At 31.8% G+C, this 16,984-nt stretch overlaps 1 protein-coding gene across 2 annotated transcripts; it reads right to left on the reverse strand.

Moving 5' to 3' along the window:
* Window positions 1-1,385: 1,385 nt before the first annotated feature.
* Window positions 1,386-13,317, reverse strand: LOC126748422 (clathrin interactor 1). 2 transcript variants are annotated; one of them, XM_050457665.1, is made up of 8 exons: window positions 13,135-13,307; window positions 12,860-13,061; window positions 11,010-11,280; window positions 10,795-10,956; window positions 10,606-10,739; window positions 10,274-10,548; window positions 9,834-10,195; window positions 1,386-4,163 (listed from the first exon to the last, which is right to left on the reverse strand). In XM_050457665.1, the coding sequence occupies exons 1-8, from the start codon at window positions 13,182-13,184 to the stop codon at window positions 3,814-3,816; spliced, it is 1,806 nt and encodes a 601-aa protein (XP_050313622.1). In that variant the 5' UTR covers window positions 13,185-13,307; the 3' UTR covers window positions 1,386-3,813. The 2 variants fall into 2 exon arrangements, with proteins under 2 accessions (XP_050313622.1, XP_050313621.1); XM_050457664.1 differs by lacking the exon at window positions 1,386-4,163 and adding an exon at window positions 4,556-9,398 and having other exon boundaries at window positions 13,135-13,317.
* Window positions 13,318-16,984: the final 3,667 nt, after the last annotated feature.

Genomic DNA, 16,984 nt, shown 5'->3' on the forward strand with positions numbered 1-16,984 from the left:
TTGGCTCTTTTAAATATGACTTATTATATTACTATGTTGTATATTTAAATAGACTCTTAAGTATATAATTTCTTCAATAGTTTCACCATTCAAACTTATTGTTAAGACCTTTTCCTAAGAAGAATGAATTCCTATTAAGAATTCCTCATTTTCTTGAATTATATCTTCATTCAATAGTTCTAAAAAGCCCTGTAACATGCTCTCAATATTAACTTGAACTTTATTAAATTTGGCTACAGACTGATTGCAAACGACCTCACTTAAATCACTTGCTTGCTTAAGCAAATCTTTAAAGGTCTTATTACTATTTTTACCTGTTTTAGATTTCCTTCAAAAAATTCAAAGATGTGCGATCTGTGGATTACAAATATGCATAGAGATGGTTGGACTCCTAACAAACATTGTCGAGTTTGTTCAAAACATTTTGAGCCTCATTTATTTTACAGAATTGGCGATAGAACCTGCCTTGTTGATGAAGCTGTACCAACAATCTTTGAAGAGCTTCCAAAATATTTGCAAAGCCAGGTAAATCCCTAATGATTACTAAGTAACAACTTATTTATTACACATTTTTTTAGGCAATTGACAGATTACATCCAACAAATGAATCTACACATGACTCTGATGAAGAAGAAGCAACCTTTGAAGAAGAAGAATATACACATGTAGAATATTTAGATGCAGAATATATAGATTCAGAATATACTGATATTGAATATATAGATGAATCTATTAAAGGTGATGAAGCTTCAACATTTGTCTTGGAACGAATGCCAGTAGACACACCTAGAATAAGACAGTTAGAGAAAAAGCTCTTTAAGGAAAAGGCCAAAAACATAGAGAAGACCAAGAAGATAAAACTTTTGTACCAAGATGTGAGAAGATTTAAAAAACGTAATGAAGCCCTTAAACAAATTATAAAAGATTTAAAATCTAGAGAGAGAAAATCTCCTCTTATATATATAAATCAGGAGAGTTCTCCATAAATTGGTTTGGTAGTTAAGGCAACTAACACCCTAGATTAGGGAGAAATAGGCTGAAGTGTATTACCACAATCCCAGTACAAACAACAGAAATTCTTAGTGAAACCTGAATTTCAAATGATTGCCTATTTTAGTGTAATGCTCTAGAAACAGAGGGCACATGATTGACATGCATGTAATGGGTGAATCTAAAAGATTATAGATTTTAATTATATTTGTGTTTGGAATGATTAACAACTTTTCATCTGATGTACTTTATATGATATTTTTATATTTATTCATACTTTTTGTGTTGAAATTTAAATTAAATTAATTTTTTGACTTGATAAGATGTATTCAATTGATTGTTACACACCCAATAAGCACAAGTTATTTCATTAGGGTAAAGTTAAACCAGTGAACTATAATACTCACAACTTTATTAACTAAGACAACTATACAACAACTCAGCTTAGGAATGTCTTCCAAGCGTCAAGGATAACTAACCTAATGTATACACAGTTAACGTCAAACAATTGAGTATATATATATATTTTTTTTAAATCTAGTCTGTTTTAAAGAACAACTATTAATTAGACAGGTTAAGGAAAGGGTATGTTTTAGGCAACCAATTTTTTGACGTTATCTAATTTAAATTTATTTTATTGTTTAAAGGCACATTGGTTACTGTTTGCATTTCAAATTTAATGATAGTGATGTGGATATATTAAAAGTTCTGTGATAAATGGTTAGTTAACGACATTAAATAAAAGAATATATACACAATATAAAAATTAAATGCTAGGTGAAGCGCTTTTTTAATAGGAATATCAACATACCTACCACTTAATTTTCGTTTAAATTTATAATAAAAATAAAAACTTAACAAAAATTACAATTGTTGACTTATATCTGAAATATTGCTCTAAATCTGGACTTGTACTAATTAAGTACAAAAAATATTGTTGAATAAAATTTCATAAATAACTAAGACTAACTGTATACCCAGCACCCAATATAAATGTATATTTTAAATCAAATGAGCATTTAATTATCATACTCAAAAATACCTTGTATACGAACATGTGCATATATTAAAATAAAGCCTTTAAGGTTGTCTTAGAAATATTCTCTCACTCTACAAGTCGCAATACAGGCGTTTTTGTATCATACAAAAAGTCAATTTAATATAAACATACCTTAAAAACGCTTTTTTATAATACAGAATATATTTTATATAAAAAAAATATAACTGAATTTAAGTTACCAATATCCTTTCTACATTCAAGAAAATTAAAAACCTAAATAATGCATTTTACATGCAAAATTAAATAAAGATATAGTACACCTTGCATCATCAAAATTCAGATGTCATACATATTAACATTTAAACCCCAAATCATAGCATATCCCGGACTCATCCTAGAAACCATATAAATACAAAATCATACCTTTGGAAGCGACATGTTTCATTTCTGTAAATTTGATTTGCCTATCTTGTGATATGTGTTACAGATGATTTATCATGAAAAACTAAAATGACGACAATGTTTCATATTTTTGACAACGAAGTTAATATCATTGAGCTCATTTCAGAAGACTTGATATTTTTCTTAGAAAAAATTATGGTTAATAGGGTGCCATTAGTTTCTAATAGAAATGTTTAAAATAAAATGGTTTGTTAAGTAAGTCCTTTATCTATCTACGGATAGTTTTAAATATTTTTATTTTGAGAGTTTTTTCACTTAATGGCCTCCTCTTAACATATATAAATGTAGCAATTCTTTTATCATTTGAGAGTGACTTCAACTGAGAAAATCAGGATATGGACACCACATGATAACCTTTGCCTTTATGAGATTTACATTATATATGATTACAACTCAAAATGCATACAATTATCGTCATATTATTTGTTGAGCTTGATGATTGCTATGACTTTAATATTAATTTATAGGTAAATACTTCACAACAACAAGATTTAATACGAGTTGCCATAAATTCACACTCTACAGGTATAAAAAGCTACACGATTTTACTATAGATTCGACGAAGTTATTACTATATCGGCAATTACATTCGTTTCATAATTTTTTTCTCACAAAAAGAGTGAATGATTATCCTGGCGGGTTTTACTTACTTATTTAAAACGTCGAAATCCTCTTGACTATGTTTGACCACTACCTACACAAGTTACCATAACAAATCTTTCTACAGGTTACACGATTTTTATTTCTAAACATCCTTTAGTCAAATTTATGTATTTCACAGGGTGTTCACGTATAAATTTAAGATTTATTTTAAGTAAAACTTCTTTTGATGCTAAAGCAATTTAGCTTTCAGGGAGTGTCAAACAAATACATTTTTTATGTGTGACAAAAGTATGTCTAATAATTTTAAAAAGTTTGTTAGTAGGAAATATAGGTGAACAATCTGTATCTACATCCAACAATAAAGAAATATATAATGGAATGAGAAAATGTCCGTTTGGCTTAATGTTGCATACTTACACTGTACCAGCCCAATTCCTAAATTTGAAGTCTGTAAAAATATTATATGCGCACAATGATTAAAAGTTCAGTACAAAAATATGAGATGAATAAAAGCAAAAGTGCTGCTCTTATAAGTATCGGATTTTACCCCAAAATATTATGTCTCTTTAGAAATTTAGCTTAAAAATCTTCCGCTTGGAATTGAGCGATAGTGTTTAAGTAATCTTTACTGAAAATATACTTTTATTTATGATATAATAATAATAATTGGAATTTAAAAACGCAGTCTATTTGGCTAATACTCAAAAGTAATTTTCACTTTTTTACACACGTTAATTTTGACACATATTTAATTTATATCACTTGAACCCACCGAAAAATTGTTGGTTTCCCTGTTGCGGGAACCCGGTAGTCGGTTGCGGGCTGCCGAATGCAAAATTAGCTGCAAAAGCTGGATTTCCCGTACCTTTGGCTTTTGGTTGGTTTACGGGCGAAGCGGGGTTACTCGCCAATTGATTCATACTAGGAGACGGAGCGATTTTTGGTTTTGATGACAGTAAATTATCCAGATCGATATTTACACTTCCCGAATTTGCCCAAGTGGATCCTAAGGGTTGTTGGCTTTTTGTCGTTGGAGCATAAGTTGTGGCTGGATTGGCGCTCGTAGTTGGCTGTAGCGGCATTGCCGGCGAAGGGGTGAGCAAACCACCTAAAAAAATATTTATTAGAAAATATGGTTTTAACGTATGGATAAATAAAAAAATAACCGGAGCGTTTACTATAGGTTAACACACTCTACTATAGGTTTCCCTTTGAGTTTAGTTACATTCTTTCATTGCAATGATTTTCCTCTCTTTTTTTACTTCAAATTATTAAGAGTCGTAGAAAATGATATATGTCGAATTTGATTGCCAAAAAAGATTTATGGGGTAAAAAATTGGGATATAAATTACGATTATTTCTAAATTTCCAAGAGAACTTTCCGAAATGTCTAAACATAATCTGCAAATCAAAATTTAATTTGAAAAGAAGACACGTTCCTGTTGCTAAAAAGTATATTTCACTGAAAACGTCTAATATTTGAGTAAATAAAACCCAGTATTAGATCTCAAAACAAATTTAATTACTCTGTAAAATAAATTCATCCATTACGAAGTTATGATATTATAAAGCAATCACTTTGATACTTCTAAAAAGCAAGATTTATACAATAGGCAAAATATAATAAAAATAAAAAATCATAAATATATGGCAATTAAAGTAACTTAAGACTTAACTAAATATTAAAATAACTTTAGTCAGCTGGTGTTTAACTAATTATAATTTGTACTCTACTCTAACATTTACAACTTTCCATCTTAGCTAAGAATGTCCAACACTAATGTTTTATTTACATGATGATAAATCAAGTATGCCTTAAAACATATTTATATAAATAAAATGAAAATCTCTACAAGAATCCATCATGTTGTGTTCTTCATAGTTTCTCAAAATATTTATAGCAATTTTTCCGTTTTTTATTCCAATGCTCTAGGACGAGATATATACAGGGTGTTTGGTTCGCCGACGTATATATTTAACCCTATATAGTGTTATACCAAGTGTTACGGATTTCGAGATATCATGGTTTTTCCGGAGTGTATCGAATTTGGTGATGGATCCATAAAAATTATAATAACTTTTGTTTATTATTTTATCTGATTAATTATTTTTTTATTGTAAATTTGAATGTGTTTTTCAATGATATAAAACGCGTACTGTATTGGTACACATGATAAAAAAAATGTGACTTAGTTGAATGTACAAAACGAATTTCCAAAGTAATTTTGAGTTTATATGTCGCAAATAACTCGAAGTGTGTAAATAACATATTCTGATATAAGAGAATTTTGTGGACGGATGAATCCAATTTTTCTCGCGAAAGGATTACTAATTTTCACACCCTACATTATTGGACAAATCAAAATCCTCATATGAAGAAACAAATTTCACTTCAACGAAAATTTAATGTGTGGGCAAGTGTAATAGGACGAGTTTTAATCGGTCCGTATTTTTTGCCAGACAATTTAAATGGTGAAAATTATCTAGAATTTATCCGATATTGTGGCCAGCTAGATCTCCCGATTTCACTCACCTTGACTACCATATTTGGGGAAGAATGAAAGAACTGGTGTACAATAAAAAAATCCTAAATCGAGAACATCTAATCCAAAAAAATAACGCAACAGCAGAAATAATGAAGACGGAACTGAGGCTAGGCGTATTCACTACAGAGATGCGACGAAGATGTCGACATTGTATTAGAAACGGTGGTTGTCATTTCGACTATGAGAGTAATTAATTCTTGTAAATACATATTTTTTGTTAAGAGAACATTCGCGTTTTTTTATTAACCTACTTTCACATTCCGTATTTTCCTGCGTATTTTTTTAGTTGTTTAGACCTACTCAGTGCTAAGTAATCTTCGGTTAGTTCTTTAAACACTAATTTCTTACTACAAGTGCTTTTTCCTTTATTTTTTTCACAAAAAAAATTATAATATTATGCTTATTAAAATCATGTTTACAAATGTAGTACTTACTAATTTGTTTCATTTACTTATAGGTAAAAATCGTAAAAGATGAGTTTGTCCGTCACGGAGCAACGCAAGGCTACTAAGGATCTAACAGCAACAACAAAGAAAATTAAATTTTAAAAACTGAAACACATCACTAAGCTGCTGTCAATAAAAAAGAAGCAGCATTTTCTATTAGAATGTGATATAACAATAAAAAGAATAAAGATAAAGGAAGTTTTTGAAAATATTTGAACTTGAATATCTTATTTACACACTATAAATTATTCGCCTATAAACTCCAAGTTAGATATTTCTGAAACTCATTTTCTAGATTTTATTATTCCAGTTTCTTTTTATCAAACGTAGATCCCAGTACGTGTTTTTTGTCTTTGAAATACACATTCAGGTTTATAATAAAAAAATAATTAACAAAAATTTAATTATAACTTTTATCGATCCTTCACCAAATTTGGTACAATTCGGAAAAACGACTATATCTGGAAAACCGTAACACTTGATATAATACTATATAGAGTTAAATATGTTCAAAATGATTTCACTTATTACCCCCTTTCTTATATACTTCGGTGAACCAAACACCCTGTATATAATTCCAGGAGCAATTGTGTTCTGGGTTTGAAGGATATGACTTTAAATTTAGCCTTAAGGATAGTTCAACTCATTCAAAGCAGCATCATGTTTTTTAACTATAATATTATGATTCGTCTTCCTCATCCGCTTTGAGAACATTCTCAATAAGAATCATAGTACAAGTTGCTAAATGTCTACATTCTGTATTAGGTTCGCCTCGTGTGGCACTGGGATTTAATAAATCTGCTAACCATAATCGGATTTCAAACAGTTCGTTTATAAAATCTTGCACTAAAATCGCATGAGGAATAACTAAAATTGTAGCTCCGATGAGATTTAATACCGCCATTCGAACTTTGACATCTTTATGGAAACGTAGAAACCATGAAAAATGTAACGCTTCTCTGGTCATTCGGCTTGCAATAGGGCAGTTTTGGGCACAAACCATTAAAATTGCTAAAGTTTCTATAAAATGTATTAAAAACAAATAATCGTCATCTTTGGTTATTTGCTGAGAGAGCAGTTTGTTCTGATTGTATCCGTAAAGTAAAGGAAAAAAGAAGTGCCCTGCTACATCAGCAAACTTATTTCTTTGCTCGTATTTTATGACTTTATTCTTGTGAAAGTATCGCGTCTTACTTTCGAGCCTCTTTTTGATTATTTCTGAGGACGATGTCACTTCTAATTTAGCTTTTTTCTTTGGTGGCTCTGTTGAACTTTTAATAAGACTTGATAAAGTTTTAGCGGCCTGTCTTAATACATCCAACATAAATATTCGATGGACCATAGAGTATTTTCCTACACCAGCGTGTATTTGTTGACACAAATATTCAGTACAAGCAGCTGGATACACACAAGTTATTGCTACACAGCTTTTAAATACCAGCTCCTCAAACTTCTCCATATAGAATTTCATATCTAAACAGATAAGAATTTGTAACAGTTCAAGTCCAATACTTTCATCATCATCGGGCAGTTGCTCTATAATAAGTTTTTCACAATTTTCCAAGGTTAAAGCAAATAATTCCGCGTCATCAGCTTCTATCAAAGCATCTCTGAGATCTCTTAAATAAGCGGGAGGTTTACGATCACATACTTTGGTATCTGTAAATTCATAGGGTTCAAACTCATCATCTGAATCAATTATCATATTATTATCAATAATTGTAATACCATAATCTTTTGGTTTCGTATTTAATTGCGTCATAACTACTTCATTTGACAGGTCCTTCTTAATTCTAAATATGCGTTCTGGAGGTGTATAGTGTTTAACATCTGAAGAGGTATGTAGCTTAGATAACATCTCACTGATGTCATCATTAAATTCATTTTTAGCCTTATACAATTCGGCAAAGTCTAGTTCAATAAAATATTCTAGAAGCTCAACTGCTTTTTTAGCTTCAGGCTTTAAATTTTCATATTGAAACTTCAATTCATCTTTACCGTCTTCATGCACAAAATTTACTAGAATTTCTCCAGTTTTCATTCCAGAATATTTAATAACATCCACGCAACTTTCCAAATGAGCTGGTAATCCATGAAATGCTTTATTTTTGAGTTGCTTCTTTTCATAATCAGAAAGGCCAATTTCTTTTAGGCAATTTAATATGCACACAATTAATTTTGATATTAAAAGATGTTGTTCCACGCTGGTATGTTTAATAGATGACCTATCTGACCAGATAGATACTAAATTTAAAAGAAGAGTTACCAAATCTGTATGTGATGTCTTACCAAGGTAAACAACTAAATTAACCACTAAGTTTTCATGATTTCTTTCAATAAAAGTTAGCAGTGGTACTTTTGTACAAAGCATGTACTTCCAGTGCGTGTTTTTAATAATTTTGGGACCAAAAATATTTGTTATTAAGTACTTCTTTGGGTCTACTTTGGTAAGAAATTCTTTAGCCAAAATTTCTGTTGCATATCGATCAACACAATCAAATAATTTGTAGAAGATATCCCTGTATATGTTTATTTTGTCTGAGAGCTTATTTGTAAGTAAAGCTACAATATTAACAAAATGCTCCACAACATCACAGTTATTTTTATCATTAAAATTAATGAAAATCTTGCTTATGAGCTTAGCTAGTTTGTCAAAGTATATTTTACTTCCATCCTTGTAGGCCACTGTGGCAAGAAATTCAATAGTTTTAAACACATTGTATAGCAACAGATTTGAAAATTGTGCATTAGTAAAAAATTTTGGATAGTCCCGTTCTAATGCATTAGAAATTCTGCCAGGCAATGAAGTCAGATTTCTGACGGTATTGTTCCAAGTATCTGTATCATCCGTTAAATAAACATGACTAACAATAGTAGCAAACAGACCTTCATTTGCAAACAGGACCTCCAAACAGCCTACAACACTCTGTTGCTTTTTATGATCCTTAACATAGGAAATAAGTATGCCCAAACTCGTTTCGAAGAAACTACATTCCTCAATGCTAAATATCTTTGCAACCTCTTCATACATTTTCCCGTTTTGAAACGGAAAATTATGATCGAAAAACTTTATCAGTTCCTCTACAAGTTCGGCAAAATAATTATCCGTATAATGTTGGTAAAATATATCGTCGAGTCCTTGTAGTCGCTGATAGTTTATCCCGGATGGTAAGTGAGTTAGTAAATTTTTTAAATGCAAAAGCACACGATCTATGTCTGCTTGGCAAGATATCTTCGGTATATTCCGGAGGTGGTCTACTGTAGCCATTGTTACTTCTGCTAGGTCCTTTTCTAGTTTGGACTTTTTGCGAGTTTTATTCTTGTAGGGGCTTCCAACATGCGATTTTCCATCTGCAACGGGAAATCTCTGTTCAGTTTTCCCAAATTGAGGCTAAGGGAGAGTTAAGTGATTTCAATATGTTAAGAAGTAATGTGTTAAATAATAGACTGTCATCTCAAATTTGTATGTAATTTTTTGCATTCTTCAAGGATATTCAATAAAGAACGGATATATAAAAATGTCATCTGCCAGAACAAAATTACTTGGACCATATTACTCAACAATTAATGAAACCAAAATGCACAATTATAGTTTTTAAAAACCTACGCGAATATGAAAAGCGACGCAATCATTTACCAAATAAACTTTGTTTTACATCACAAATATACAATTACATCAAAACAGTTGTGTCACAACCCCTAATTTAGACTACATGAAGCTGAATATGAAGTCTAAATTAAATATAATGTACCCAAACCCTGTGTTAGTAAAAATAAAATCCTTACCATCAAAATTATCCATTAGTCCAGGCCCTCCTAGTAATCCGTCACTATTATTATTATTCAGGCCATTTGACGAGTTTATTTTATTTCCCAAACTCAGGCTACCAAAATCAGTCAAATCTCCAAGCAAATCCGCTCCGGAATTCTTAGGTGCGTTTTGACTAAGAAGGGGAGGCTGTTGACCTTGAAAAGCCATTGGTTGTCCAAAACCTCCTAATAAATTATTCGAACCTGGTCCAGCTAAGTTAGGAATTTGAGCAGAGGAGCTGCCAAGCAAGTTTTGATTGGAAACGCCCATCGGAGGTAAAATGTTCGGTAAAACACTCGGAGTTGTGGGGGAGGTGAGCAAACTGGAAGGAGCCGTACTGGAATTAAATCGGTTTAAGTACATCGGTAGTTTAAAATAGAAGTAAGATATTACAGTCTGCTAGATCTTCTCTTACCTGCTTGAGTTTGAAAAGGCCGAACTAAAATCGGCAAAATCATCTTCGCTTTTGCTGCTGATTGGCACAACGGGAGCTGACTGGTGCGCAGAAGCACCTTCTCCAAACGCGGTTTCAAAGCTTCCAAACTCAATATGACTAGCAGCAGCTGTATGCTCTGCCGCACGTGGATCAAAATCATCAAACAAATCTGCGGTGCCTCCACCACTAGGGGGCCGCGGCAATGGACTCTGTGTAGTGTCCCGGCCAAAGTTTGCTGCTGCTCCTAAATCAACCTTCAAAATAATTTAATTTTTGATGTGACAAGTTTCTCGTGAAATAAAAATATATACCTTTTTAATAGGTTTTTGAGGTTTCTTTGGGGAAGCTGTTATATTGGAGTTTAAGCTCAAATTCACCTTCTTTTCTGCAAACGTGGGAGCTGATACTGGCAGACTACTTGGTCCCCTATCATCTTTATATTTAGCTAAACATAAAATACTTACTAATGATGAACTATTAGGGATTTATTTAGAACCTACCTCTGGGGGAACTGTCATCATCACTGTCCACATTGTCCCTTTCAATATCTTCTTCATACGAGGTGTCGCGGTACCTATTATTAGAGTTATTGTCATCCCAATTATTATCAGCAAATTCACTCCTTTGGTGTGGTCGTTCATCCCACCTGTCAGATCCTCCTCCTAAGAAAAACCAATCATTATTAAATGCTAACTGCAATGCTGGTGCTACATACCAAACTTCATACCAACCATATCAGAGCTCATCCCAATATATTTATCTTTATTCTTTTTAGCCTTTTTTCTCTCCTCTCTCAGTCGATCATCATCTTGTATAAAGTCTATCAATTCCTTCACTTTATGCCTAATATTAACCCCCTGGTCCTTCCCATTATCATCTATGAATGTATAATTTTCCAGAGATCTTAGATCATAGATATGTTCTCTTGATGATGTGACCACCCTCTCAGAACCATTTTTTATGAGATAGTTCAGCACCAATAAGGCCTAAAAAGGCAATATTTAAATTACAAAATGTTGAGTGCTGAAAACAGTGGTGACAGATAAAAAAAAAATTCTAGGAATTAGATGAAAAACATTGGTGCAATTTTGAGAAAAGAACATTTTTGAAAGATAATAAAAAAAAAGCTTTTGTGATTCAATTAAAATCCATTGTTACCAAGCCATATCTAAGTAATAATAGTACAATGGTGGATTATACAAAATTCAATATTGCTAATTTTATTAGTGTTAGCAAAGTTAAAGAACATTTCATAAGATAAATATTGATAATATGGATTGGATAAATATTATAAAATCATATGTACATAAATAGATTTTTTGCCCTTTTTCATTAAAAAGATCTATCATGAATATACAATGTATCCCAAATTAATGGTTAGTGTTTCAAAGAATTAAATTAAAGTAAAACTGTAACTCAAAAAAGGGCCAAGGGCTAGTTTAGCAACTTTTCTGAAAATCACAGTTAAAATTATGGGCAAAGATTAAAATGTGTGTTATTTTACTGTGAACCAATGGCAGAAGAGCAAATTTAAAACTTGAAAATATGGAAATTAAAAAAAAAACATGTAAAAAATTTATTTTGACATTTATATATTTTAATTGTACCTGAAATTATTCATTCAACTTAACCCAACTATAAAAGCATCAGAAAAAGAATTTTTAAGAATTTATAGGTATTACTGTAAAACAATGTACTCATTATCACACATATTTATGATTTGGTGTGACATTAAATAATTTAAAAGCTGTTCTTTCAGATAGAATTAGATTGTTAGTTATTTAAGCATTTAATGTACTACCTACTATTAGTTTTATATTGTACCAGTTAATGACTTTGATCTTATTATTTGTTACATTGTGTTATCTGTCAAAACTTCAATAATTATTGTGTTATTATTAAGATCTGTTTCCTGTGTTGGACAATAAGACTTTAAATTTGAAAATGACATTACAGTAACATATTCTTAAAAAGCCAATTTTCAGAAAAGTTGGGTGCGGTTTTTTATAATTCCAGGTACAAATAAAATATATAAATATAAAAATTTATTTTTGCTTTTTTTCCACTTGAAAATTTGCTACTCCACCATCAGAATATTGTTTCTAGCAAAATTACACACATTTTTAACCTTTGCACATACTTTTAGATGAGATTTTCAGAAAAGTTGCTAAACATTTATCTAAAAAAGTATTTATTCAGGTTGTAATTGTGAAATTTTTTTTCATAGGTGTATATTCTGAGCAGCAATTGGCATTGGCACCAAATTTTGAAATTTTTATTTTATTTATTATGTTGAGTTTATTTTATATCAATTAACCTTCAAGGCCAAATATAAAAAATTGTTTATGGTTTTAAAATGTGACTGCTGTAACATATATATACATTCTATCAACTTTTTATTTTAACAAATTTTCAACCTGATGATAGGAAACACATTATTTACTATATTTATCATTAGTGAATTTAAAAGTTAAATAAACCCGCCTTTCTTTATTCCTCAAAGGTGGTATCCCTAGGTGTGTTTAGTGTTAAGGACACTTAGGATAGGCCATTGTATGAAAATACCTTATAGGTTCGTCTCCAATGCTGTTTACTATCTTGTAGCATTCGCTTCCAAAGCATAGACATAACTTCTGGGAAATGTTCATAAGTAAATGTTGCATGAGCTAACTCCTGCATAAGTGCTCCTGTTGGGCCCCATGCTTCATCGTTTGTGGCTTCCCTTACTTTGGCCTCAATTTCAGTATAATTCATTACAACATTTGTTCTAGAAAAGATAAATTAATCCAGGGAAAGGTTTAAACAAACATCTGTTTTCAATAAAAATGAAGGTAGCTTACACTTTATCTGCGATTTCTCGAACTTTCCATAAGCTGAATAGGCTCTCCATTTTTCTGTTTACAGTTTAAATAATTATAAGGGGAAAATATACTGGCTGTGATAGATTTTGTAAAAGTTAAATTGCTAAATAGTTGATTTGGCTAATTTTCCATATTTGACGGATGTCCGATGACGTTCAACGTCATCCAATAATAAAGTCGTAAGTCATTCTTGTCAATGGCATATAAGGGTGCATTTACAATTTCCACTTTGGAATTTGGAAATTCGAATACGAGTTTTGCGTGTAAATTTATGGGTAGCATCTTAAACATCTTATTCTATTTGCACGCGTCACGGCTTTAACTCTTAAAGATGATTTTTTATGCATATTAATCAATCAATATATCAATATATGCTTTATTGTCATTAAAATAAATTTGCTGACAAAGCCGTACAAAGAGAAAATACATATACACGAAATTGTACAATTCTATGCATTGTAAAACTGAAATGAATGGCACAAACAAATTAGGTAAAATATCATGATATAAAAAAAGGCAAAAATCTTGAGAAAAATTCAGTTATTAAACGTAATAGCCTTTCGGAACTAAAAGCTCTTTAACATATTTTCTAAAAAGTTTTCAAGTATCTATAGCCTATAAATCTGCGCTGCAAGATGATTACAAAATTTTTTTTACCATTAAATATAATTGTCCTTCTGATTAATGAACTTCTAGGCATAGGCATAGACATCATTAGTTCGTCGACTGTTATATTCATGCCTTTTTGTTGTGTTCATATTTCTAAATATCTTATAAACCAGGCAAACGGATTCCAATATACATAAGGAAGGAAAGTTTAGGATTTTATGAGCAGCAATCTGCACGACTCTCTCGTATAAACATTACACAGATGTCGGATCGTTCTCTTCTGCAAGACCAAAAACAGTAATTATTAAGTAAGTAATGAGATTCAATTAAATAAAAATAAACATTTCTCGCCATTTCAAAATCAACCTCCACCTTAAGAACATAACAGTTTACTGATATTTTTCTACACAAGTCTGTGATATGACTCAAACTGTAGTTTATTATCAATAAATATTTAATTTAAATACATTTTCCTAGAATCACACTGTTTCTTGATTTCAACAATATCTCTGTTAACTGTGGGATTTAGATTTATATTATTTGTGCCATGCCATAATATAGTTGCATGATCCGCAAACTGAATAAATTTCCTCAAGATTCCCAAATTGGCCATGTCATTAATATAAATGAGGAATAGGACTGGTTCAAGAACTAAGCCCCGTGGAACACAATAGACGTTTTCACGATTCACATTTGTATTCACGGGTATCAATTTGGACCGTCTACTAATTGGCAGTTGCTCTGATTGGTCTGTTAAATAATAAACCAAATGCCTACAAGAATCATGCGGCTTGGCCTTACATATATATCTGAAAGTGCGTTTTTGTCATCCCAAAAAGTAAGTGAAGCAAGTAACCACTTGTATTACCCCAAAAAAGGGATAGCATGACGAAGACGGGATTCTATTACGATTCTATTACTAACTGCACAACAACGAGATTAGTATCTCCTTGCAAGCTCTGTAGTGTAAGTATCAGACTTTACGCTGCCGTCAATAAACATCTTAAGAAACCTTCCTGCAGGGCAACGTGTAAACTCGCAAGGGTGACATCTTCCAGTATTTCTGGACATTGAGAGAAGGAAGGTTTAGGTCGAAAAATTGTTTAATCTGCAAAAGCTTTATAGTCAAAGTTGTAAGAAGGACTACCACTAGAGAATTGTCGTGTCATCGGTAAAAAGGCTAAATTTTTCTTATATGCCCATGTTTGCCAGTTTCTTGATATAAAGACGGAATATAATAGGGCTAAGGACGTACCCCTGAAGAACACCACATAACATAATTTGAGCAGTTAGAGTCTACAAACACTTGTTGTCGACGATCTTTAAGATAAGAATAGAACCATGATAACACCACTCCTCTTATGCTAGAAGTATAATGCTAAAGCTTCCAAAGCAAGATATTATGGCTGACGCAGACAAAAGCTTTTGAGAGATTACACAAAATAGCTGCGGAAGCTCCACCATCATTCATCTGGAAATAAAGCTCACTGAGAAAGTTCTAAATGACATCAATTGTGTTTGAGTTTCCCTGAAACCCAAATTGAACCCCACTCAGGACGCCATTTGCCGTTAAAAAATTTTTAAGCGAGTCTTCATCAGCTTCTCAATTAGTTTGGAGAGGGTTTAAGGCAAAGAAATGGGTCTAAGATTTGTGGATTATTAAGACTTCCAGCCTTATGGATAGGAATTCAGTTTTTCATTGTTCCAGAAGTGGTAATTGCTTCAACTAGTACATTTAGCACAGTGTCTGACAAACTCAAGAAGATTCCACACGATAAGTACAGGAATTTTTGTGTTTTATAGTGGATATAGTGCTTTTTTTCACCTCATTTTTGTTAATAGGAAAAAAGAAACGTGAGTTTTCAACTAGGGTGTCAGAAAAAAGACTTATTAGATCAACTGATAAGCTTAAGTGATGCTGAAGGTTTTCGGCAATATAGCAAAGAAATGTATATATAGGTCATTAGGAGGGATTTCTGGATTTGGAAGGTAGGGGTTATTTTGCCGGATATCGTTGACGATTCTATAACATTCATGCGTCTGAAGTAATATACCTATTTTGAGACCTTTCTCAGTAGACGATATACAGAACGGTAAGTGGAAAAATGTTGTTGAAAAAATATACTTCCTTATAAAGTGAACAGATCGTAAATTTTTGCAGAAAGTTGTAAGACCTCTGGTGAGGATCTGTAGCGAGGGGATTTTGATGCTTTATTTTTAATTTTTATGATGGAAAAGGAATCACTAAAGAGCTCCATCAACGTTGCATGAAAATCTGAGATCAGATTCCGTGAGCATGATTCCAGGAGGAGTTTGCCACTGTATAAAAGATGGCCTCATGATCAGAAAGAGCTAGGTTTTCTACTGAACACTCTATTGTATTACATGACATACTAGTACAAAATATGTAGCCAATGGTACTAGAAGAAAAATTTGTAACACCAGTAGGCGAAACATGCATCTTTAACGTAATGAGGCAGAACACCTATTATTAACATAATTTATCTTTAAGTCACCAGCCAGGATAATGTGTGCTGTTTGAGGAATTTCTGTAAGAAGCTCCTCCAGCCCCAGAAAAAAAGGTGTTACAGTTAGCAGCTGAAGAACGATAAATACATATTTATATAAGTTTCTAGGCTTAGAAAAAATAATGCAAAATTATTATTTTTTTCTTTAATAAGATAATCCTCTTCATTGCTTCCTTGAAATGAGTTTTGCTCTAAAAGCAGTTCATTAACCATAATCATACTTTCGCCATGAGAGAAATTTTTTCTTCAATATTTTTTCAATATAACATCCTTGAAAAACATTAATCAATTTCTCAGATCCCAGTCAACGCTCTCTAATTAAGGCAATGTTGGGTTCATTGAGTTCGTGCACATTTATTGCATGAACTCAATGAACCAATGAGAGTTCCAATCTTTTATTTGGTATGATTGATCGTATGGATTTTGTAATATCAAAATCACTTGTATATTCTATTTGTTAAGTGGTTTTATTTTACAAATAGGATACCACCAGTAAATCAAGATGGCAGAGAGTCATCCAGCTCAGTCTTTGAATGAAACGAATCTCTAAGATAAATCTTTTGATAGATAAGCTCCCAGTATCACAGACCTTCTTAAACCTGCCCTTTACTGCAGTTTTCTATTGCTGCTTGGCATTTTAAAGTTAAGTGACCGACGATTTATAATAATACACTTGTGATTTTCAGATGTTA

The sequence above is a fragment of the Anthonomus grandis genome, chromosome 22 (assembly GCF_022605725.1).
Source record: "Anthonomus grandis grandis chromosome 22, icAntGran1.3, whole genome shotgun sequence".
In the NCBI taxonomy this organism is placed as follows: Eukaryota; Metazoa; Arthropoda; class Insecta; order Coleoptera; family Curculionidae; genus Anthonomus; species Anthonomus grandis.

Bases quoted from the DNA above. Each gene is read 5' to 3' on its own strand.
- LOC126748422 (XM_050457664.1), bottom strand. From the start codon at position 13,184: ATGGAGAGCCTATTCAGCTTATGGAAAGTTCGAGAAATCGCAGATAAA. The intron at 13,062-13,134 runs GTAAGCTACCTT...TATCTTTTCTAG, and splicing joins CGAGAAATCGCAGATAAAGT to AACAAATGTTGTAATGAATT. The intron at 10,549-10,605 runs GTATATATTTTT...ATTATTTTGAAG, and splicing joins CTCAAAAACCTATTAAAAAG to GTTGATTTAGGAGCAGCAGC.